Source organism: Aphis gossypii, chromosome 1 (assembly GCF_020184175.1).
Source record: "Aphis gossypii isolate Hap1 chromosome 1, ASM2018417v2, whole genome shotgun sequence".
Classification (NCBI taxonomy): Eukaryota; Metazoa; Arthropoda; class Insecta; order Hemiptera; family Aphididae; genus Aphis; species Aphis gossypii.
This window is the reverse complement of record NC_065530.1, coordinates 86165228-86192781: the sequence shown is the minus strand read 5'-3', so window position 1 is coordinate 86192781 and position 27554 is coordinate 86165228. Positions and strand designations below refer to the sequence as shown.

General features: G+C 25.3%; 1 protein-coding gene across 1 annotated transcript; it reads right to left on the bottom strand.

The window, feature by feature from the left end:
* Nucleotides 1–1126: 1126 nt before the first annotated feature.
* Nucleotides 1127–20903, bottom strand: LOC114132797 (forkhead box protein I1c-like). Its single transcript, XM_027998380.2, has 9 exons — nucleotides 20158–20903; nucleotides 13357–13438; nucleotides 10597–10741; nucleotides 10140–10504; nucleotides 3253–3442; nucleotides 3098–3164; nucleotides 2090–2162; nucleotides 1874–2008; nucleotides 1127–1793 (listed from the first exon to the last, which is right to left on the bottom strand). The coding sequence occupies exons 1-9, from the start codon at nucleotides 20236–20238 to the stop codon at nucleotides 1669–1671; spliced, it is 1263 nt and encodes a 420-aa protein (XP_027854181.2). The 5' UTR covers nucleotides 20239–20903; the 3' UTR covers nucleotides 1127–1668.
* Between the last annotated feature and the right edge of the window lie 6651 nt (nucleotides 20904–27554).

The window sequence follows — 27554 nt, the reverse complement described above, 5'->3', positions numbered from 1 at the left end:
AATAATAATGGAGTAACTTTACTTTTTTATGAAAACCAATAATAACATTACATTTCTTATCTTTTACTAAAATTTTTTTTATAAAATGTCTTGAAAAAAAAGGTTGTTTGGGAATCTGGACTTTGCATCGGTTCTTTGTCCTTGTTCTACATTTTGATCATGAGCAAGCCACTGTTTCAATCATTCAATCTCTATCAATAGATACGACGCTACAAGTGGCGAAATTTAAGGGGAGGGGAGTGGATATGGGGATATATTCTTCCAGACGCTTTTTTTGGAGAAAAAAACAAAAAAGCAATTGACTTGATATTATAATTTATGAAAAATACATTTAATTGTTTACTTTATTGTCTTTGAAAGCCATTATTACACCATTTACCTCATTTAATTTATAATGATAAATGAATAAATGAATATAATATATTGTGATCTATGAGATTTAATGGACAATGGGGGTATGGGGGCCAGAGCCTCACTATAGAACGATAGTATAAACTTATATCCCAACCCCACCCCTGAACCAATTCCAAATTGCCACTGGACACTACTAATATAAATATAGCAATATACCTATTATTTGTAAAACAACATTTTAAGTACCTATTCATATACTATTATTATCTTATACTTAAAAATGAGTAAATAGGTGCTTAGTGAACATGAATTTGGATTTTTTGTTTTGAGTTACTAATTGTATGTAGGTACCTATAGTCTATACGGCTTTACATAATGATATGATATGGTACCTACAATTAATATCATATGTACCTAGTTACATTGAAATTAATTATACAATGGTAATAATTATTGGATTAATATAATAACTATAATAAATCATTTTTATTTTAAATATTTAAATAATTAAATCACAAACTGTTATATATAAGGCACTTAATGTAGGTATTTGTATTTAACAATAAGATAGGTAGGTACCTAATCAATAATGGCTATAAAAACCTAATATTTTATAATACAAAAATACAAAATTAATATAAGTAATATTTATATATCAGAGGCAGACTTAAATTTATTTGTTCATAGTTTAAATTATTAATTTTTGTACTTTTAAAATGTTAAGTAAGTCTAATTATACTTATATTATAATTATTTGTATGACATTTTTAAAATTGACGTAAAAATATATTATTTTCCTTAACAATAAAATACTGACTTTTAATAGGTAAGTACTAAAAATATTTTAATTAGGTTAATTAAAATTTTTATTTGGTATATATACAATTTAAACCATTTGGTAACAATAAAAAATTAAATGTTTTGTTGCTTTAACATTAAAATAAAAACATAATAAATAAAAGATCAAAAAACAAGCAAGTGTTAAACTTGTTAATACTTATGAATGGATGAAATGAAAATTTTTTTTTTTAAATTAAATAATATTTTACTTAAGTAGGTACTCTTACTTTATAATAATATATGTTTTAAATTTGGCCTGCCTCTTCTAATCCCCTTAGTAACATCTTACTATAATATTAGTACTTCATAAATTAATGATTATATAAACTTTGAATTCAGATAAAAACGCTATGTTATTCATACCAAGTTACATTTTTTTGTTACTTATTAATAATGTATTATGTCTAAAAATTATATCATAGAACATTAGAACCATAAATAAATGAGTGTTTAAGAATAATCACAAATCATTTTTCATAAATAACATTTTTGTCGCGAATCTGTAACTTCAAAATCTACATTTGGGGGTTGTACCTCAAAATGGTCAAGGTTCAATGTATCTTGTGTTTTTTCCAATAGATTCAAATGTTCATCTTTTACTAAATGAACAGAAAATATTTATAATTAATAATGATTGGTAAGTTTACATACAAATATTAATGATTTGAATATTTTATACCAGATATCATATGATCTGGAGAAGATGTTGATGTGGCCCAATAAGAATACTGAAGTGTAGTATCTGGTAATACCTCTTGTTGTGGGCGCCTTTGACATTGTGGATATGTACTACCAAATGTCATATTTGAACTTGCTAAAAAAAATATTGTACAATTAATAAAACTAAATAAAAATAGTTGAATTATACATATAATTAGATTTTGATTTTTCTTACCCATAGTTGTTGGTAAATGATTGTAATTTGAATGATTCATTGATGAGATCTGGACAGATTGCACTGGTTGCAACTAAAATTAAGATAAGATTTAAAAATTACCTCTAATTGCTGGTTTTCAATTTTCATAGTTATAACGTTAATGTAAAATATAATCAAGTTCATATGAATATAATATGATAACGAATAAAGATATTAATAATTATAAATATAATCATTCATCGCAAATATTATATTACCTATTAATGAATAGTAAGAAGATTACAGAAAATAATTAGTAGTTAGGAATTTGAACGAATGTGTCCAATGAATACAGAAATATAAGAAATACCATTGACGAAATAGATTCATTTAATGTACGACACTCATTTTATAGGTACCTATACTTACTTAAAAACTATTAACGTTTTTGAACATTTTTTTCACATAATTTTAACTTATTACGAAACAGCATTTTTCTAAAACACATTTCTTTAACATTTTTTGGAGTATTTAAGTACTTTGATTCATAAATATCGAATTTTAAAACAGGCAATTTATGAGTATTTAGAGTTACCTGATACCTCTCTATATATTGGTCCTCTACTCTGCGTCTCTGCTCATCAGAAGTTTAAATAATAATTACCTATCTAATGGCTAACAACTATAGTCTATAATTATTAATAAACTACTTGTACAAATTTTGATTTTTATAAATCAAAATACTACAAAGAATATTATTTGTAATATAAAATTAAAAATGCATATTGTCATTCTATAAAATTTAAAAAAAATGATAGGTAACGATAAAAATATCATTTTTTTAAAAAAGTAATTTTATAAAAACTTAAAATTATATAAAAGAAATACTTAAATATTTAAAAAAAACGTCAGTGTTTCCTAAAATAATGAGTGTTACAAAAATTCGATCCTTACGTGTATTATATATAATAGATGTTATCGTAATTGTATATTCATTAATATTAAAATTTCATTATTAAACCGTAATAAAGAATAACTAAAAGTTACCTGAGATGGAAAATGCAATTGATGCGTTTGAGGGCCTGCTGTATAAGGCGATATAGGCCAACTGTTGCTGAAATAATAATATCAGTTATTGAATATGCAATGCATACCTACGCTCTACAATAATACATTAATACTTGTTCATAAACATATTATACCTGTGGTCAAATCTCGATGTTATATTAGTATTTGAACCAAAACTTGTAGGGTGTGATCCTAAAATGCCTCTACTATAATCTGGTCCAAAATAAGTTCCAGGTGTACTATAAGGTGTTGTTCTATATGGTCTTTTCATTCTTCGACGTCTTCTATAGTTCCCATTTACAAACATGTTATTATATTTTGGATCTAAATAATAATTGTTAATAAAATACAGATGCATAATAATAATAATAATAATAATAATAAAAAGATTAAACAAATAATGCAGCTGATTATAAATTGTGTTACGTAAATCGTTCAAAATTAGACAGCCCGTGGGTGTTTTAATATGTTACAATAATCATAGATAAAGGGATTGAATTGCTTGTTTTGTTTCATTTCGTGTTCTCAGTTAGAACTATAAACATTCTTTAGATAAGTTACTGTCATTTACAAAAAAAAAAAAAATATATCACAGGGACTTGTTGATTTTATAATATGCCTGTATGTATAAAATAAAAGAAAGTTTTTATACTAAACATTTTTAACGTACTTAATACAATATCAAGTATAATATAACTAACATTGAACACTCATCAGTTATCACAGAAGCGTAACAAAAAAATTTGGGCACCCCCACAAAAATAATAAATATGGGCCCCTAAAATATTGTTATACCAAATATAACCCTATAACCAAAGGCCCCAAATTACCGTCGCGGGGTCTGCGGGCCCTTAGTTACGCCACTGACTCATCATATTATAAGTTTTGTCACCTTTAGACTATTTAGAACAAATATGATTCATTATACCGTTATTGTACAATTTCAACTTTTTTACACGGAAAAAAGCTCAACACGCTCGACAACAAAAGAATAGAACGAATTTTTAAGAAAATGATCTTTTACTTGAGAAGAAATATTTTTAAATTATGGCGCATTAGTGTTTGTTTTTTCAGATAAAAAGGTAAAAGGATAAAAACATGTGCATCCTGTTATGTACTCTTATTGATTATAAAAAAGTATGAAGTAATTTAAACATTTTATCGTCAGAAAGTTTAAACGAGCTTGAATCCTGAAACTCCACCAAATAATTTGGTTATAGTCACTGGCACTGAGCACAATTTTACAACTCGTTTACGTACAATTTTATAAATAATAGTTAACATCCTTTTTTTGAATAATTTGCGTACATTTTCAGGTACACTTATAAAAAATAATGATAATAATACACAGGATATTATGGAATACATACAAGGTGTTTAACCTGTGCGTTCCAATGTTTAATAAAATTCAAAACATAAACAGAGAAACCGAATGCATTAAAAATAATCCACAGACCAAAAACGTAATAAATTTTTAATTATTAAAAATTAATTCATATAACATTTTTTTTAAGCCTTACTATTGAAACTTTTTTTATTATTATCAAATGAGTATAACCATAGATTTCTTAGATTGATAGATGATTCGATCATAATATTATGAAAATAATTATTTATTAATCTTCTTAATTCGTGAAATTTAACGTTATTTTGTATTATAAAACATTTTCTTCTTGCATGTTTACAACTGTGACGTTCGTAGTTGTAGGTATATAATCACGATGTAAATGTTTATAATACTCATAGGTTCTACATGAAATATGAAAATGGATTTTCATAGTATATACTTTGTGTGTAAAGAGTTGCCATTAACTTTGTTTTATTATTATATATATTATGCTTAAATAAGTTTCTATCACTTTGAACTAAACTTAATAAAAATTAAATTTACATGGGTAATTCATAAAAATAAATATTTATTTTATAATATATCCAACTGCATATAGCTATAACGCAGTGTACTTACTATTTATACAGAAATATAAAACGTCATAAATCATAATATAATCCAAATGAAACATGAAATTTACCTGTATATAGGAACCGCAGATACATATTTAAATAAACGTATACAAATAAATACACAATGCATTTCTATAGTGAGTATAAACATAATGTTTTAGACTTAGTACTTTTTCGACATATTATGTGTCTAGTACCTAACTATAATAGCGGCTATAAGTACCTAAGGGTCGATCAACACTACAGCGATATTGACGTGCGGTTATCCATTTAATAGAGCGAGTCAAACTACTGCGACAAAAACGCAAAATCGTAGCATACAACTGTGGGCATGCAGTAACGAGCGTTAAAATCGCACTTTAGTTTTTGGCGCGCTCTATTATGTGGAGTGCGTTTTCATCTAACGTTTTCATCGCACGTCAAAATCGCTTTAGCGAGGCTCGACCCTAAATTAGTCACTGCAAAGTTTCAATAATGTAATACAAGATTTTGTTTGTTTATTTATTTTCGAAGAAATCTGAAATAGGGATTACAGATTCATGATGTATAGCAGACATATATTTATGCGTTTTACTTTGCGATCATTTGATATACCTACTTAATTTCTTAAGGGCTAAAATAGTTAGGTCAGTGTATCGTCGTAGTGTACATAGTATAATATAATAATGCTTCTCTATTAAGATACTTATACAATTTACATTATTGTAATATTATATTTAACTCATTCAATTTAGGTGGGTTGTAGCCTTGTAGGTACCTACCTATCTAACTATTTATATTTTAATTAATTTTATATTATCTATAGGTGCCTAATACCTACGGCAATCTACAATTAGAAATAATAATGAATTTGATTAAAGACATTTATATAAAATAAGAAAATGTCGAAACTAATTTTAGCATCTCAAGGGAAAATTCTTTTAAAGATAACGAAAAAATCAAGACAACAATTATTTATATTATATTGTTTTAGACTAAAAGTAGAACATTTAAGATAGGTATTTACCTATATTTGCTTCTTTTTTCAATGCTCTTTAGTCTAAAGCCTAGGCGCTTACTTTGAATATATGACTATAATATGTTCATCAATTTACATAATAATTTATCCATATAAATTATAATTATAAGCCAGTTAAATAAATACCTCAGGAATATATTAATTACCTTATAATTCGTAATATAATTTCCTTAATAAAATTACACTTCTGCAATAAATCAATATATGAGTAAATATAACATAACATTTATTTTTATAACATAATATATTAATATATATACCTATTATACCTACCTATTTAATAAGTAACTAGTAGAACGTTTACAAATTTAAAATAAAAAATACCTACATTACAATTTACAGTTATGTCTAATTAAGTCCGAAGATAAGTATATAAGTACAACTTACTTACTACAACTTTCTATGCTAAATATAGAATATTAAAGAAAAAATATAATTATCTTAAAAGCTTCACTAATCATTGGAGATAAGAATATAAGATATACGATATACCCATCTAAAAATGTTTGAATTAATATAATATACCTAATAACGAAAATTATATTTACTTATATTAATTAGGTTTATTTTGTATACAGAAATCAAAGAGTTGAATTTTATTATATTCGAAGTATTAGCTAACTAGTGAGTAATATAGCTATTTTAATGAAATTTGTTTTGTATTACTATTTCAAAAGTGACGTTTTAGGAAGCCTTTGTATCCTTATTCCTTAGTGGAACACTTTATTAGTTATATTAGAAACATTATAGTAGGAATTTTAAGTGAAATTTAGTGAAATGTTATATCTAAACCTTTAAGATTTGAAACAATAAATAGTTTTAAGTTGGAAATAGATTATAGAAAAATTATGGTTTTCTTAATAAATGAATATATTCTTAAAGTGGTTATCAGCGCACCGTTTGCTTCTCTCTGGTCCACACGCATTCACGAAAATCATTTTTTTTTTTTTGTATATTTTTGAGTAATCTTAGAGTTAAATTACTCATTATAAAAATTATAGATAATATAATTTTTGTGGGTATCGATTTGTTTGAATTTGTCTTAAAACAATTCAATATCAATTTTAATGTAAAAAAATTTATTTTTAATTTTTAAGTCTGATATAAAGACAAATAATAACAAAATATAAAATCGATACATCAAACCTTTAAAAAATATTATCCTGTATAATTGTTGTAATAGTTGATTTGAATCTACAATTAATCAAAAATCATACAAAAACAATTTTAAGTGAATGCATTTTATTTACGTTGCACATGGATTTAAGGTTTAAGAGAGATAACAAATATTTCACTGACATACTCTTAACATGATATTTTCATCAATGTCTTAAGTTTAGACTATAAATCATCCCCATACTGGGCTAAATATTTTTCAGAGAATTTTTCTCTTGAATATTACTGGTTTGTTTTCGTCAGATTTGGCAAATGGTCACGTTCTATTCCATAAAATATTATGGGTTTAACTAGAATCGCATATAACCTTTTTAAAATAATTTTTTATTTTAATTAAAATAATCTATTTATTAATAGCTATTGGTACAGTACATTTAATTCAATAGTCAATAGATAATAGTTTAATTTTAGGTTACCTGCCCATTTGGAATTTATATTATACCTATTTATTTATATACACATAACAAAATATAACACGATCGGTATGTCTGGTATTTGGTTCACCAATTTTTGAACTAATGATATTATTATTATTACGAGTATATAATATTATTCATTTTTACTTAAATTAATACAACAAAGTATATTTGTATTGTATAGAAGTAATATGCGAATATGGCAAAAGTGCCAGGTGTCAGATATATAGGTAGTATTCAAATTTCTAATGCATACCAAAATATTTAAGTACTACTTACTATATAATTAAATATTATTAATAATATAATTCTATATAATAATAATTAATAAATAACCTAACTACTATGGGCTATGGCATACGCTATAATTTAAATAAAAAGTGCTTATGAAGCGGGCAAATCAAATTTTTTCCTGGATTATAATACTAGGCCTAATAATAAATAAAACATAATGATATTTTTGAAACGTAATGAATTTCATGTTTTGGTGAGCTAAGCACAACGCACGCGTACAAATCTTTATCATATGTTCAATACTGCTAAAGCAGCAGTTTTCACACATTGTTACGACCATCAGCTGTCGTTTCAATGTAATAACAAACAAAACAAAATCATGCAATTTTAAAATCTTTATCGCTCTTGATCAAAACTAGTTTGGACATTATAAGTTTTGTCGAAATTATAAATGCTGAATATCTTAATTGTATATTAAATATTAGGTATATATAATATAGTTATTTATTATATGGCGTATTTGTTTATTGGTTTATTTTAATTTGATTAAATGTACAGGGTAAAGAAAGCTGGAGAGAAAGATTAAAAAATATTGTGCAATTAAGTATTTACTATATTATTTGGAATAAGGTATTTAAAAAAAACTTTTATGTTTAGATGAATAACGTACTTAGGATGTTGATCCTACAATGTTACATGCATATAGATGAAAAAAACCAAATTAACTCAATAATTCTTTAGGTAGTATCTAAATATCTAATTATATAATAAACATTTAACTTTTTTTGAATAAATATATTAACAATTTATCTATTTTTTCCTCTCTTTTATTGAATTTAATTATTACTAAGTAAGTAAAAACAAATAATATATAACTATTAAAATACGCATAATTATAATTAAAGAAATACAACTAGTGTAGGTATAATTTAAGTTTTTAAAATTTATACTTAGCCAAATTTTGGTATGCATAATATATAAAAAAAATATGTACCTATATTTAAGGTAAACATAAAACGATTTAAGGTAGAACTCCATATAGGACTCCTATTCTTTCAATAACGTTTGTATATTTGATTTTCGTTTTTATTATTTTTCTTTAAGTGTATTATAACATTATTATTATACTATTTTATAATAAGTACTATATTTTGTACAAAATTCAAATTTATATACTTTTCATACTTTTTTGTTATTGAAAATTTATAAATAGTTTAATTAATCTATAACAAATTTATGTTTTTTTTCTGGACATTTTTTGTAGGAATACGAATAACACGCCATCATGGCAACATGTGAAAATAATTTTCAAAACCTTATAAATTTACCATTATTTATATAATAACTAGCTGAATTACCCATGAACTGATTTGTTCGGTAATGTTATTTCTATTGTGGGCTGTAATCATATTAATATCTATAATTATGTATATGTATATTATTGATAGGTATTTTTGATCGTTATTACTACCTATAGTATCTACTTTTAATTTAACTAGAGATTGGCATAATATAAAGATAGGCACTTATATCTAATTTAATGATTAGCTAGGTACTTACCTAAATAGATATTAAAATTAAATATACATTCTAATTATGTTTGTATTAAAATCACTAAACATACTACTTAATACATTTATCTGCAGAATAATTTATCATGATCTAGCCGGAATGAATTACGTATGTTGGTTCCACATCTAATAATAAATTATACATTAAAACGTTAAGAAAAAAATATTTTAGACGGATTTTTGTTTAGAGAAAAATAACAGGACTTAAAAATTAAGGAGACACCACCCTTGCGTATGGTATTCCTATCTAAAAAACAAACGACACGTAAATTTGTGATCAGCAGTTCTAATTGCGTGTAATAATAATTCATAACAAAGTGAATTGACCTATTAACTTAAATCAGTGGCATACCTAGTGGAGGGATAATTACACTATAAGACTTTTTATTGAAATTAGTTTGTTAAGAATCAAAATCCTATGTACTTTGTTTGGGTAAATAACTCCCCCCCCCCTTTCTATCGAAAATTTTTGGGTATATCACTGACCTATAAACCAAATGTATTTAAAGGTATTTAATTACATTTTTCAATTTTTTTGGTTGAATTTTATTGTTATATCATTATAAAAATAATCATTTATATATTATATTTATTTCGTAATTCATTCATTGTCTTAGCTATTGATATAATAAATTATTTCGTACCTAAAGTCCAGTAGTTGCCTTTTCTATCACCGCCGCCATCCCTAGGTATTTTGAGAAAACACTCGTTTAACGACAAATTGTGTCTTATTGAATTTTGCCAACCTTTTTTGTTCTTTTCGAAGTATGGAAACTTAGCGGTGATGTACTTATAAATTTCAGACAACGTGACCCGTTTGTACGGTGAATGTTCAATGGCCATTGAGATTAGAGCTACGTACGAATACGGCGGTTTTGAAGGCAAAGTGGTAGCAGTTGGCTGCTGTGGTTGTTGTGGGTCAGTAGACGTCGGTGATCGTTCCTCGGGAGACCCCAAAGAAGTAACCGTATTGCTACTAATGTCCCCCGAATGTACAGCACCATTATTTCTAAATTATAGATAAATATGTTTATTAAATCATACATATTTGTAATTTATTAATAATTAAAACTTATAATAATATAATAGTTTAGTACATACTGTAAGTCTGTTTCTGTAGGATAAATAGTTAACGGCACTAACTCTGTGGTTGATGGTTCGTGCATAGAAATATGATGAGAGTCTTGAAAATAGTTAGGTCGTTTATCTTCACTTGTGTTGTTAGCATTTATATCTGTATCATCTCCTGTATAAACACAAATCAAATACAATTTAATTTTTGTACCATAGAGAATCATAATAAAAATCTGTTTATTTACGTATATCAACTACTTGGTTTTTTCATTATAAACTTATGTATATTGACATATCACATTCAAAATAATATCATTCAGTGTTGATTTCAAGGGGGTTATCGGGTAAGAGCGATATAAAATGTATACGATATTTTTAATTACCTTCATTATTTATTCCTATAACATACCCCCTTGACATTTTACCAGGATATCCTTCGGGACAGAAGGTCTGAAATAAATACTGCTATATAATTTGATAATAAAGTACCTATATTTAATTCTTAAATTAAATATTTAATTTGAATATAATAATTTATAACATATTATCAAATAAAATGTATACAATAACCGTATCTATAGACCTACATTGTAGATTCGACCAATAAATATACTTTTGAATATAATATTATCTTTGTAGATTTAAAAAATAATAATTATTTTGAATCGCAAAATAAATTATATTACATGATGTTAAGGTTACAATATTCATTTAAATTTAACGAACCTATCTACTTATTACATATACATATATTTATATAAATTATTTAGACGCCGTATTATAGACGTATAAGTATATATATATATATAACAAAAAACGTTCTCATAAAAACGTGTTTAAAACGATTTTAGATCCTGTTAAATATTATTTATTACAAAATGGCTAAATTGTTTACTTATATACATATATCTTATAACTTAAGACCTCAAGACAACAAACTACAGTATATGCTAAACAAACATTAAACGCAACAGGTTTTAAAAAGGGTTTTTTTGATTTTATGTCATAAAAACTCCATATAGCATACTTTTTTTAAACTAAATAGTAAATATTATATTATAAGTTATAACATAAGTCTCATAAATAAGTTCTAGATTTTTAAAAAATGAAAAAATTACATATTTCTATGAGAAAAGTTTTATGATTCTAAACTATTATTTATTTAATAAAATAATAATAATTGTTATCATTATTAAAAAATATATACATTTCGCAGGACTGTGTAATTGTACCCAAAATAATGTTTTGATTAAACCATGTACACAGGTAAATTGCATGAAATTACGTATTTAATAGTTAAAATACACAAATTATTTTTCTGATATAATTAATAAATAATCAATAATAATTATTCTCGTAAAAATAATAAGAATTTCAAAATATAGCATTGAAATAAATTTATGAAAATTATCAAAGTATACAATTTTATATCCTAATTTTGTTTATATATTTTTAAAATTTTAATTCGTTTATTACAGACATTTGTAATAAACAATAAAGGAATTTAAAATATTAAGCATTAATCCTATGTCTGCTGGTTGGCGACGTGTCTACTCAATTCGATAAACTAGCCGTGGCGTTTAACAGATCATTAAAATGGTCCTCGTTAAGTATACCCCTCTCCCAACACCTCTAATCCTACTGCCAATACCTCCACCCCTTCCGAGTTATGATTGAAACGTGACGAAACTACCTTTTCTGGGCCACCTCTCTTCTATAAGTCTGTGACCCATTATTTTAAAACACTATATATAAAAAATAAAAATGCATAAAAAAACCACACCTACTCATACGGGTCACTCATAAGTTAACAGGAAAAAAATTAGAAAAAAATCTAGTCAGGCAAAATTTAAGCATATGATTCTATAATCACTTATTTTAGAAAAATTATTAATAGGTATTTTAATGTTTAACTTATGTACTTTATAAATGTACTATGTACTTACGTACGTACTTCAAATTATTAATAACTGTACAAGAAAATTTAAAATTAGAATTTAGAATATTATATAGTTGATGTCGGATATAGTGATTCGCTATATTGCTGCGATGGTGAAATAATGAAATATTTAATTAGATTCTGTAAGTATTCCATTACAACTTTCTAACAATAGTATATTTTGAATCTATAGGTACGCAGTTCAATTTACAGTTAAACTAAACAAATGTATATTATCTAGAATAACACTTCAACCAAATACTATTTGACTATCCGATGGTATACATAAATTTACTGTACACACACAATATCCATAAAATGCTTACATTTTTGAGTAAACTTCTAGAACAATTATAGTTTGAACTGAGGTCAATTTTTGTTGATTGTGATTCCGATTAGAAACTATATATTACCCATGTTTATAATCGGATTTTAAATATATAAAAGTAAAGGCTGTATATTTGAATTTGACTTTTTCAAAATTACCTACCTACGCGAATGTATTAAATAATATTTTATACTTGAATTTTTAAAAAACGATCTTTACCAGTTAAAGCTGGCAGTTCACAACTATGTCATCAGTTGTGTCGTGTTGTGTCCAAAAGTTAAGCTCAACCCAACTCTGAGAAATTTCCAAGTAGATCATAGTGGTAATGAATCATATGAAAAACACAGCAGCCAATCAGAATACAATATGTCAGAAGACAAAACAGACGACATAGCTATGAATCCAGCTTTAGTTCTAATAATTATTATTAGGTACACCCATATGCTTTAGGTATAAAGTTTATTGAATACATCAAGTAAAAATTAATTATCAATGTACATAATAATATTATGAATCTTACCTCGCATCGAAGTATTTTGTTCGGTGTAAAAACAATCTTCCTGAACATCTTGAAGATAGGTTGTTTCGCTTTTAATATTACTCTGAAATAGATTTAATAATATTAAAATTAAAAATACTACTTTATAATTTACAGATTGATTTAAATGTACAAATAAAATATTTTGTTTTCTATATTATTCTTTATATTAATTAAGAACTTTATAAATTCGAAAAATATAAGTAGGTAGGTACTTAATATAGTATTTAACATTATTTTGATTAATTATATATTTTAAATTCGAATACAATTATTGTAAACATTGTAGGCAATATTTCATATAAACAATGTTTATATTTAATTGTTTTAAAATGTTTTTATTTGTTTATTAAACATGCATATGACTTTTTTTAATTCTTTTAGTAAAACATAAAATATTTTAATTTAATTTGCAAAATTCATCTATTTAAAGAGCTAGGAAATATTATAGGTGAATATTTTATAAGAAAGATACCAATTAAATTAACATTGGACTAAACAAAAAGGGGATTACTTATTTACGGATTTTATAATATTACAAAGTATTTATTAGTAATTAATAGTTAGGTAACTTAATTTATTTACTGACTCACATCGTCACATGGTGTTATTCAAGGGTTAGGTGATAAATATAATATAATCATAATCAAAACAATATTACTTTTTAATGGGTAGAGGTTTGATTAAGCAAACAATTGTTTACTTTTTTTTTTTTTAATTTGCACATGCCAGGCAAAATTGTTTATATAACTACGTAAGAGAATAATAAACTCATATAGCTTCCTGGTTGAACAGCTCGGTACTCTCTGCACTCTTGCAGTATACAATTGTACAAGCATAAAAATATCACTTAGAAATAATTCATATAAGTTGAGTCAAAAGAAACCATTTAAACAAAAAAATAATGTGAAAAATGGATAAAATGCTTTGTGCTTACTATGTTTATAAGTCATAGCTATTTTATTCTTGTGAATAGTAAATTTATAAACCTATTTGTTTTTTAATAAAATGATGAATTTGTTTTTTTTTTTTTTTGTAATTTAATCTTTAGTTAGGTTATTAAGAAATATTTTGTATAATTATTTTAGTCATAATAAAATACTACATATTATACTGTTATATAATAACATTGTTCAACACTTAATAGTTTATAAATACTAAAATACCTACATAGAATATAATAAGTACTCAGGTACTCTAAAATATTTTGAACGAGTTACTAAAAATTACATTTTTGACATAATATATAAGTACAAGAAATAGGGATAACATTGACATGTTAATTATGAGTACTTATATGTTCATTGGTTAATATTAATAAATAATAAACATTGCAATGTTAAAATCAACTTGATTATTTAAGGATTTTTAGAAATAAAATAACAAATAAAAAAAACATGAATACTAATAGAAATATTAAATTAAATACCTATACTATTCATTAAAAAAAAAAAATCTATACAAATTATTAAATATTTGAATATTTGAAGAAAAATATTTAAAAAATGTGAATTATCATGTTTTATACATAATTTAAAAATAAAATAAATAAAGGTCTGATTTGAAATATTTCATAATATTTTGTTAGATTTAACACATTACATAATGGATACGTACAAAAAAAATTTTCAAAATGAATAGATATTATTGCTCATATAAAATATACTATATATTATATAGGTAATGGTAATCAATACAATAAAATATTGCAAAAATTATGAGAAACTTTGTATGCAATTTTTACCTATGGTATTAATATTGAAAATTGAACGAACTTTTAACAACAAAGAATTTGAAAATTCTCATGATATTGAAGAGCTAAAAATATTTTCAAAATTTTTTAATTTCTACTAGAAAATAGAAATAAAAATTATTTATGAGAAACTTTGCATTAGTTTTTTAATCTTTTTGACAAAACTGATAAAATATTCGAAGAATTATTTCATATTATACAATATATATATTAGAAATACTAATAATTGGATAAACTATTAAGTCTCTTCGTATTTATTTTTAAATACTAAAAAAATTGATTTTGTCAAAATTAGTGTGTAGTATACAAGTACTACTAGTACTTACTTACATTTTCCTCTATTTTTAGTTTTTCTCAATAACTAAAAAGTAAACTGAGCCTTTTAGAATCTGAGCAGAACAATGAATGTTGTATTTATCTGTCATCACCTTTTGGAGTTGAACTAATCATTCGATTTTTAACTTTGGAATGGTTTTTTGTAGATTGTAATCGAATTGATATTTAGGGAGATCAAAAATAAAAGAATTTCAGTAATTTTAAAAATAAGCAGGAAAATAAAAAAAAATTATAAAGAAAGAATAGATAATTAGTGTACCTACATTGTATATCAAAAAATATATGTTTAGTATAATAGAATGACAGATTGTTTTCACTCTGAATCGTTTTTCGTAAGCAGTGATTTATTATTGAAATCAAAAACAAACATATTACAGTGACTTACTCATCAATGATGAGGTACACTCGACACCTCCTGTACAACAAAGCGGTTTTACTTAGTTCACTCCTTATTTTTACCTAATATTTAAGTATAAACTATATATATAGTTTAAATGTTTCACCAACATTAACTTAGCCCGTTATAAATATTAAATATGTTTTCCTATTCCAGAATGTCATCAGTCATCGGACACACAAAAAACTATTTATTCTTAGTATGGTATAAGTAGGTATAGGTAGGTAGGTTATTTATGGTATAATAATGTAAATACTAAACAATTTTAATGAAATTATAAAAAACAAATGTTAAAAATCGTATTAATAGCTAAAATTGACTTTTTTTGAGTACCTATACTATAATAAATTGTGTATTAACTATACAATGGATCCAAAACGGTTTAAAAATCTCTGGTATAGTTGATTACAATGCGCTTAACTAGACGAATATTTTTACTTGAAAATACATTCATATGATCTATTATAAGAAAATAATTTCAAAAATTTAGTAGCTCAAATAGATAAATAAATAGACAGAATAAGTGAAGGTTGTTCTCACAATGTTACACAATAGGTATACTAGAATTGTTTGCAATTTGCTGTTAGTAATAATATTTGTATATAAATTTTATAAACAACATGACAAAACCTTAGCTCCAATATTATCATTTTTTAGATCCGGTTACTGTGTAGGTACTATGTGATTCTTTTTAATTATTAATAAACATAATATAATCATTCATTAAACACATGAATTATTGGCATGTGATGTAAATAAAAAAACAATGTATAGGTATATACGTACATCAAAACAATGTTTTATTCATTATTATACTAAATAATAGTATTTTATATTACGTATTACAAACTCAAAAATGATAATAAATTATTAATAATAAAAACCCAAAATAAAAAATTTATATAATTAGAGCAAATTATATTCAAAAAAACCTTAAAACCTATATAACTTTTCCACTTTATTGAGTTATTTTAAAATTCATAATAAAATACCTTCATATTAATTACCTACACAATACACATACGTAAATACGAGTATACATACATACACTAAATTTTAATTCAATCTATCAAAAATGACCTACATAATTAAAATAAAATGTCAATTAGTTTTGATTTTAAAATCAATAATTTAATCATAAATATGTTTGTAAGTACTTGAAAATTTTTAAACATAAGAAACATCAAAAAAATATCGATTACCTACTTATAGTATTGATTTTAGAATATTCTATCAAAAACTGTAAAAACAATAAATTTAGTTTAAGTTGGAATATTGGATGTTGGATGATATACATGTTTATTTTAAAACTACAAACACTAAACACTTATTATTTTGAAATTTTGTTTTTAGAAAAATTAAAATTTTTGTAATTCTAACATTTATTGCATTACTCCTAATTTTACCCTTACTCAAACCTATGTTTGTATAATTAAAAATGTTAACAACTTTTTAGGAGTAACCTATAGGTTTTATTTCATAATCGGAAGCATCGTACTTTCATAATAATATTGATTATTGAACAAATATAGTTCGTTTTAGTTGTTATTAATAATTTTAAAATATAGATAAGAAGCAGCAAGAATAAAGTGTACCTATTATAGGCTATAGCGCAACTATTTCACGAAAATTGTAGTGACCATTTGCTGATTTTATTGATTTATTGAAGTTAAAAATCTATATTTTAACAGGATTCTATAATTCTGTTAACCATTAATTCATTAATAAATATAAGTGTAAAAAATATAATAAAAGTTACATAAAATATTTCGAATTGCAAGTATATTATGCACTTTATACATTTAAAATAGGTAACTTACTTTAAACATTTAATTTAATAAACATTTTATTTGTAGAATTTATATTCCCATTTTTTCTCTTCAAATCTATCCTGAACAAAGTCCACTTTAAATTTAATTATCTATTTATGACTGTCGAGTATAAAATTATACACGAAATTATTTATACAAAAATAATAAAGATTAAAAATTATCTAAAACTGCTGTTTTAATGTAAATCTTAACTTTTATAGTTGAAGCTTTTTGGCTAAAAGTACACAAAACATTTCAAAATTGTTTTTTGAAAATATTAAATTATTAATCATATAGCCAATAGCTATATCTATTTAATATTTAATATCGCATAAATAGTTCATTTTTAAATTATTGACGTTTATAACATATTCAAATGATAACACAATCGAGCTACATACTGTCATAGACCTATAGTAGTCTATGAATATTATGTATAGAATTATCCAATTTAACTAGTTTCTTATATTTATATTACAGTTTTATTGTATGGAGCTAATAATTTAAAAGTAAAGGTAGATACTATAGGTAGTTAATTAAATAAGTTTCCACTCGCAAAGTACAATTTCAAATATGAATTTGATATAATGACAATGTATATTTATGTAAGAATATATAATATAATATATTTATAATTATTATAACTTATATTAACTTTATGATCAACATAGGTATACATAAGTAGAAGCTGTTGTTAAATGTATTCTATTAAAATATATATAGGTATTACTATAATATTTGTACAAAATAAATTAAAATTTTTCAATAATAAATTATGCATTATTAATGAGGTAATCTTTTAGGCCGTTGTTAATAATGTTTAATAATAGATCAACCATCATAAAAAACTTTGTACAATGAGTGCATTATGGTTATAATGTTATATTATGATATCTATGTCACGTGCGCTATAGCACGAATTTTCAGAAAATAATGTCGACGGTACGCTATTGAACAAATTGAAAAAAAATTTTTTATACTCCTGGCTAACATATTTGGATAGGACGTTTCGTAATAGACACAATGTGATGATGTCACTTCAGTAATATGAATATTGTATTGTGAGTCTAACACTCTAACAAGTCATATTCGACGCAGCTAATTTTTTCATAGAAAACTGAACGAAAACCATTTCTAAAATTAGGTCCATTTGAATTCCATTAAACGTTTTTATTTTGGAAAAATTAAAACAACAACCCATCAATTAAATCGCTACAAAAATACATTAAGTTATCAGTTCTTCGTTCTATTTTTAAGACATTGAATTACCTTTTCTAATTACGCACTGTTTTATAGCAAGTTATGAATTATGATAGAAAATGGTTTCAAAAGAAAATTTTAATGAAATAAAACTAAATAAATGCTGAAGAAGTCTGAAACAATCTTTTTTAATTATACAAAAAGTATACAAAGGGACATCCAAGGGGAGATTTATCCTCAAGAAAATTTTGCCTGTCGATTAAATATACATAAATATCTTATCACAAATTCATATTGTAAATATTAACAAACTATTTAATTAAAAAAAAAAAAAAAAACAAGAATTATATTATGTTTTGCCGTATAGACACCTAGTCACCTAGAAATACACTTACAAAAAAGAAAAATACATCTAGGTTCTAAAATAATTTTTAAAGGGGTGTAAATTGTTTTATTTATAAAATATTAATGTACCTATTGTTATAATCTTATAGAAGATAATGAAAATGTTTTATGGTTTATTATCAATACAAAAATTATGATTTAATATTGACAGATATATAATTCAGTTGTTTATTTAAATTTACATTTTTTGTATTCTACAACCTTTGAGTTTATTTTTTGTTGTAACTAATTGTATTTTGGCATTTCAGTTTTTAAGTTATAAGACTATTACAACAACGTTATTTTTTAAGTATAATTGCAACAATTGTAGTCATATATATGATTTTTTTTTTATCTAATAAAATATACCTACCTATGTATTATACTCTACGACTTACCTAATAAATTTAACGACTTTAAACAAAAAAAAAAAAAAAAATCGTGAAATAAAATACTTAAGTACCATACATAATAATGTGTAAGTTGATAAAAACTAGGAGCATAAAATACAATAATATTATACTTCTTGAAGACAAAGATTTTTCTATACAATATCATTTTTTTAATTTTAACAACTAAACAAGAATTTCAAGCATTTTCTATGAGAGGCAAAACTTTTGAACAATGACATTCAGTATCATAATTCACCGTACATATTAATGTATTATGTACAGTTTATTATTATCTACATGTACAAAATGTATAATACAAACTAATAGGTATCTATACAATTAAATTATAAGTAGCTAGAACAACCATTCGAAGTTTATAAATATACATACACGTGATGAACTCACTAATATTTTATTTCATTTTCTTAAATATCGAAGTGACGTTCTAGTGATAAATGTGTATATATATATTATGATCTACACTGAACGTTTATTATAATAAGTACTTACTCGGTCTTTGGACAGAGAGTCAAAGTCGTAGTTCTCTGCAGTTGTACCGGCCAAATCGCCGGAGCCCGGAAAGTAGCTCATATAAAATACTCCTCAGACCGTGCAGATCTCTCGAATTGGGCCCGAAAGCTGCTGGACAACTGTCGTGCGCGGCGAAAGGGTGAGCTGAAGAATAAAACGTACTCGGCCGAGTGCTCAGTGCGCGGACGTACAGGTAATATCACGTAAAGTAGCTATTGATACAGCGGGTAGTAAATAACGATCATCGTTATTTGCAGCGCGCGGGGTTCGTGACCGCCGATGATGACGAAGACGTCGCTACCGGAAGATGCATATTTTCGTCGTGACGGATGGGCCGTCGAATCCGCGGCGTTCGGAAGTCGACAAGAATATCATACACCGCCGGCGACTGAACGGACGCGCGTAGAATGTACCGCGAATACGCGACGGGAATAACTGCAGGCGGCGGCACTCGGGTCGCGAAACGGAAATAATTCAATAATGTATTATTATTATTATTGTTCTGGCCGAAACCTATAAACACGGCGGCGTGGTGGGGCACGCAAGTCGCACGATTTCGTTATACGGACGTGGTGTGCCGGTCGACTCCGGGCGGGTGGACGCGTTATCGCGAGGACTTCAACAGGGTGAGTGAACGGGTGTGCGCGTTCTCGCCGACGCTTGACTGTGCCTACACGCGCTGTCCGCGCCGCCGCCGCCACTCATTGGGCGAAACCCCGCGCTGACGTCACCGCCCACCGGACTGGACATTGGCGGCGGCGGCGTCGACGCCCCGGCGGACGGCCGCGTACGCGACGACGACCCACCGTGGAGAGTGCGTGCGTGCGTTCATCTGAGTCGGCACAAATTATTTAGGCTATATGCGGTCGGCCCGTCTTGCGAGCCGCGTTTGCGTGCGTACACATATTTTTTTTTCGATAATTTTTTTTTTCTTTTTTATTATTTATTTTTTTACCCGTTTATGAGTTTTCTTTGCTGCACATTTGTCGTAATAACGATTATAATTTTAATATGCGTTATATATTATGCTTTATAGTAGTTGTACCCGAGATTATCGATATATCGTATATGTATATATATACTATACGCATCGAGCATATTATATATTGTTATTTATTGTGTATGGTGTATAATATATAGCTCTTGTATTATACACTGCAGGCTTTAGCCAAACACATATATTATTGTATTGTTGTGTGTAAGTCAGAAATATGAATTTTCCAAGAACATCGTACGAATTGAATTTTTTTTACAACTTAAATAGCTGTTCGCGTTACATTGATAAAAGTGTTGCTAAATCGACAACGGTTTTATATAGTAGCTATATAATTTAATATCCAAAAACTATTCAAAAACAAAGATGAATTCAACATTTTTTTTTTATTAAGTTTATTTAAAAAAAAAAAAAACGTAATAATTATAATTTATACTATATATGTATTCAATATAGGTACATTAAACCATTATCATCGATCAATATACGTATATACCTATTACCTATATAGCTATATGTACGTAATACCCATAGTATATTATATGCATCAAGATATTGAGAGCAAAATAATACTAACCGACCTCACGGGCCGTGGCACAGAAATCTCTCATGAATATTTTAATTTGATATAGGTACATAATATATCTCTATAATATGATACACATAGGTATATGCATTTAATATATATAATAATATGACATATCTATAAAACGTTGGTATTAACATTTTAACGTATTATAGTTTATATATATATATATATAATATTATTATGTATACGTGTGTCTATTGTTCAGCAATTATCAGTGGTTGCAGGAATAAGACGCACTATTTTTGATGTACCTAATAATGCGCTAATCGCCTACCGGTACATAATACTATAGATACCTAAAAAATAGATTGTTACAATTATCGCTACTTGTAGGTACATGTAAATCAGTAATCACTGAAAGTGTAGGGCTATCAAAATACATATAATTTTTTTTCTTAGGTAGTCAAATAATCTATATTATATATAGGTGTAGAATAAGCCATATAAGGATAATTTAGTCAGGAATTAACTCATGCGACTGTTAAATCTACCAATGACCATGTAATTTACATTTTTCAAGACGTAAATATGGCAGTGAGATCATTTCAATAATTTGTTTGTATATGTATACCTAATATTTTTTTTAAATTTACAATAAATCTTATTTATTTTAGTTTTGGATAAATTGTATTATTAAAATTATCAAAACAAAATAAATTATTTTTATTTCTTATATATATATATATTAACTTCCAAAGAATAATATAGTGAAAATTTGCACTATTATTGTAATCAAAAAACTATATTTTAGAATTTTAATACATATAGAAACAAAGCGTTTTCGGCATACGTGATACGTTACTTAGTTACGTAAGTGTCGTATAAGTTACAAGTTATATTATTGCATGGTGGCTACAAATAGTAAAGGTTATATTACTACTAACATTTATCATGTTACTTCCTGTGGAAGATTTTGATTGGTTGTTGGGTTACAAAAGGTATAGGTATGTATCTGAATAATTTAGATTAATACATTAATTCCTATTTAGATTTAAAAAGCAATTCTTTCCTTCTTATTTTATAAAGATAAAAAAAAAACATAGATATATGGTATAGTGTCTACCCCCAATTTTGTATAAATATTCATTTTAAACTCATTCGTTTATGGACTTATGGCGTAATTATTCCATTATACTCTCACGCTTAAAATATTCTTTTTAAATTACCATACAACATTTTTAAAAACCAAATCGAATTATCGATAATAATATCGATTTAGCCATCTTATAATTATAGATGTATGTATATATTATAATATAATAGGGATAGTTTTGCGATTATAAGTAATAAAGTAACTATTTAATATTTTTTTTCCTTTATATTTTATAATATTATGATATTTCTAGGTTAAATAAGCTATATATATTAGGTATATATCATTACACTATATTTTAATAACTCATAATAAACTACTTGTTACAATAAATTTAAATAATTTGTATGGAACAATATTTTCAAAATAGTAATGTTGACTGCTTAAAAAAGTACAAAAAAAGGAAGTTGCCTTTCCTTAAATGGCATAAAAAATCCAATCATTTGAAATCTGTAGGTCCTTAAATATACAAGTAAAAAATTTAAAAAATCAGAATTAAAATAAATACATTATTATTAAAGAAAAAAGGGCTTGATAAACCATCCTGCATGCATGCGGTTGTATAATATATATTATGCTCCACCTATAATAGTTGCGGTAGTGACTGATAAAAAATACATTTATTTAATTGTTACATACCTATAATATATACTTTATAATACAAAATAACATATTATAATAGAACATTTACGATTCCTATATAATGTATGTGTTTTATTTAGATAATATTATTATGATGTTATTTTATATACTTATATATATTGCAACAAAAACTTTATATAATTAAAATTTAGTATAATTTTACAATAGTATTTACTAGTTATACCTGCAATCTGCATTATATAACATAAGTTATAAACAATTATCATAGCCTTAATACTTTAGTATAGTAAAAATATTTCATTTTTTTGAGTCTGTTACATTATGTAATAATTAATACTATTACTTATCTATATGATTTCTTATGTCCAGACACTTATCCAAACTATTTTCTGTTTACATCATGTGTATCCTATAGACATGCTATTTACAGAATATAGTCTCTAAGTACCTATATACCTATAGGTATATTATTGATTACTGATGGTCCTGATTTCTAAATTTTATTTAATTTTATCATGATTAAATTTACAATTGACTCTTTTATCATCTATTATGCATTTATATATATAGTGTCGGATCGAGTTTTTATTTGTGCATACTTTAACATTTAATAAATTCTTAAAAAATATTATAATTTAAAAAAAATTTACACATTTATGCTTTCAATATATAGGAGCTAGGTAATTTATTGTTCAAATGTGCACAGAGTTTATGTACCACGCAAACATTTATAACAAAAAAGTCAATAACGAGTATTGTTTACGCCTAGTGACAGCTAATAAGATATAATTCAAAACTATAACTAAATTTAATGGTTCATTTTTATACTTATAAGTTAAATCTAAATTATTATTAGAAAATCGCAAATATTTTTCTAATTGACCTAGTTTGCAGTAATTTGACCTAATTGTTGATTGCAAAACAATGTATACGATTACTTTAATTTGAAACTGACAAAAAAAATTAACAACTAAAAAAAAATAATCAACAATAACAGAGCCTTGTAAAGTATTGTGATGCGAAGATTTTTGTTTGATGACACACTAACCTAGTTGTTGGACAAACCATATATATTCTTTATATGTGTGTAAGCCTATTTTTATTTTATCGCGAAATCAGCGAAATATTTGAATGTGTTTTATTAAACGCTATGTCAGTTTTCAATCGAAAACCTTCAAAGTGTCGATAATCAAATTATGCATAACGGGTGTTCTATTTTTATAAAATATAATATTAATTTTATTTGGCATACAATATTATTATTATTTATTATTATCACAGTATACAGTAATATTGATTGTTGTTTGCAGTTAAATATGGCTTCTACAGCAGCTTCTAGTAAAGATTTTATCAAAATAGTATATAAATGTTTATGTTGTTTAATTCAATTGAATACAACTATATATAAATATTTTATAAACAAGTTATTAATTTATATTATTTAAGTTAAAAGATGCATACCTAGTTTCCATTTCATGCATGTATTAGTACGGTAAATGTTACCGAATTTTCTACTTGCAGATAAATACTGGTGTCAAAACTCAAATTATAAAAAAAAACAAGAAATTATGACTTCTTTTGGCTATGGTATATAGTATCTGCAAGTATGATACTAAAATTCAAAATATTGATTATTATTATATTGAAAATTAATTTTAAAATCGTTTTATTTAGATTATTGAATATTTGCATATAATACACAGTATTACAAAAGAGGTGAGTAATTGTAGCAAACATGTTTTCTGAAATAGTATCTGGGCTCGGCTATTTAAGTTTTGTATGAACTATTTATAAAGTGTATTTTTTAAAAATATATTTAGACCACAAAGTTAAATTAGATATAAATGTATTATACTTGACAGTATAGTTAGTGAATGGGATAAAGTTTCAACACGTTCCGATATCACCGACGAATTGTACCCCATATAAATGTTACCCCCTCGGTAAAATGTATAGGGGGGTGAAAATCGCCATATATTATGTAGACTGTGTTCATAGAGGGCTAAGGTAAGCACACATTTTAACTCAAGAATTATAAAAAATGTTAATTATAATTATTTTATACATAAAAATAATCAAAATATATTCATTTTTATATTAAAAAAATTGTTTTAAGCCGACGGAAGGCAAATGCCACCTCCTCCATAAGCACGTACCTGCTATGAAGTATCGCATAAGGTCTATGTTAAATCACATTAGTTTTTTTATCATATCCTAATTAATATAATAATTATTTTGCTTGGTGCATCGAAATGTTTTCTCGTTAAAGAGTTTTAGCTTTTCGGGACACCTACGACTATGCAACAGTTTTACAGTTGAATAAATCATAATAATATAAATGATTCATTATATTCATAAAATGTATATTTAGGAACATTATACTACAGATATTCGTGTCTTATGAAAATTTGAGTGTGAGTAATTGCTGAAATCGAATAAATTCCGTATTTATAATTATACTATTATAGGCTATTTTATTATGTTAAGTATCTATCTACCTATATAAAATAACTTTTTTGAGAGCTATAGAGGCAGCATTGCATTGGAAGTTGGAACTATGGAGTCAAGTATCCTCTTATATGTTGTTTTGCTATACATTTTATAATCTTATACATAATAATATAATATATATTTGTATATACGTAGAATGAATTAATATATTGTTCTTTTTTTAATATTTTAAATCGTGGCTTATAATTTACTAAGGTATTTAGAATATAATTAATTTATATTAATCTATTATAATTAATATAATTTATTTTTTGTTGTTTTGTTAAGAGTATTTATGTTTATCAAAATTAAGTAGAGAGGGAACGATAATATTTAAATATCGTAGTCCTCCCCCCTCAGTGATCATTGAAAACATATTGCCCCTTAGTAAATAAGTCTGACGCAATTACTGTTGAAAGCTAATAAAAAATAAGTTATAGTTACCTAGACTAACTATTGTAGACTACAATTGCAGGTCACGTCTGGTCCTGTGATATAACATAATAAATGTAATTATCCTATCTGACCTAAACCAGACGTGTCTCGTTTTTCTGCAATCTTAAGTATATTATAAAACGTATTAAATAAAGATAAATTATATAATAAGTTATAATACTAAAGTTGTTATTCGAGTTGAGTGTATAGAAATATACATTATTGTCACTCATTAATAACAAATTTAGTGTTAAATGGTTATGGTTTTTATTTTTGATAAATATTTTGATAATTCATCATGATAATACCAGGAAAAGTTAATTTTTTTTATAGAATAATATAGACATATCACATATCGGACGGAATATAGAATTATTTATTCTATAAGAAATTAATAAATTATCGCTGTATACAAAATATTGTATTTCCGCATTGTATCTTACAACAATATATATAAATATAATTTAATTAATTATAAGTAGCTATGTTATTATGTTTTGAGAAGAAGCGACACTATAAGGTTGGTATGTATATATATATATCTTTCACACACAAACAGTGACTATAGTGAAATAGCAAAAACAAGAGTAATAGAAACGTCATAGTTGACGCAGATCTGTTATATGAATTATTGGGATTATTGAGATAAAAAATTTATTACAAAAAAAATGAAGCAAACAATATTTTCAAGGGCGTCCTCTAGAGTTTTAGCATTTTTTTTGAAACATGTATACATTAAAAAAAATAGACAGTTAGTGAATCATTAGTAATGATATACAGGATGATTCACTAAGAAAACTCAACTCCTTTTTATCCTATTCTTATGATATACGTATTTATTCAATTTTTTTTTAAAATATATATAAAGTATTCGAATATTTCAAAAAAGTTAGAAACATAATTGATTTGTTTTATACTTAAATAAAATAGATATTATAATGTATGATAAATGATAACACATTTTTAAATAACGAAGAAAGTTATTACTTCTAGTAATATTAACGCAATTTATAAGATATATATGCGTTTTTATTAGTATAAAACGTATATATGATAGATGTTTTTGCTTTTAAAAAAGAATTTGTTTATTGGATTATGTATTTACAATAAAGTAAGCCATCAGGCTACAAAGAGTCAATAAGACATTTGAATATGATTTGTATGCTTGCATA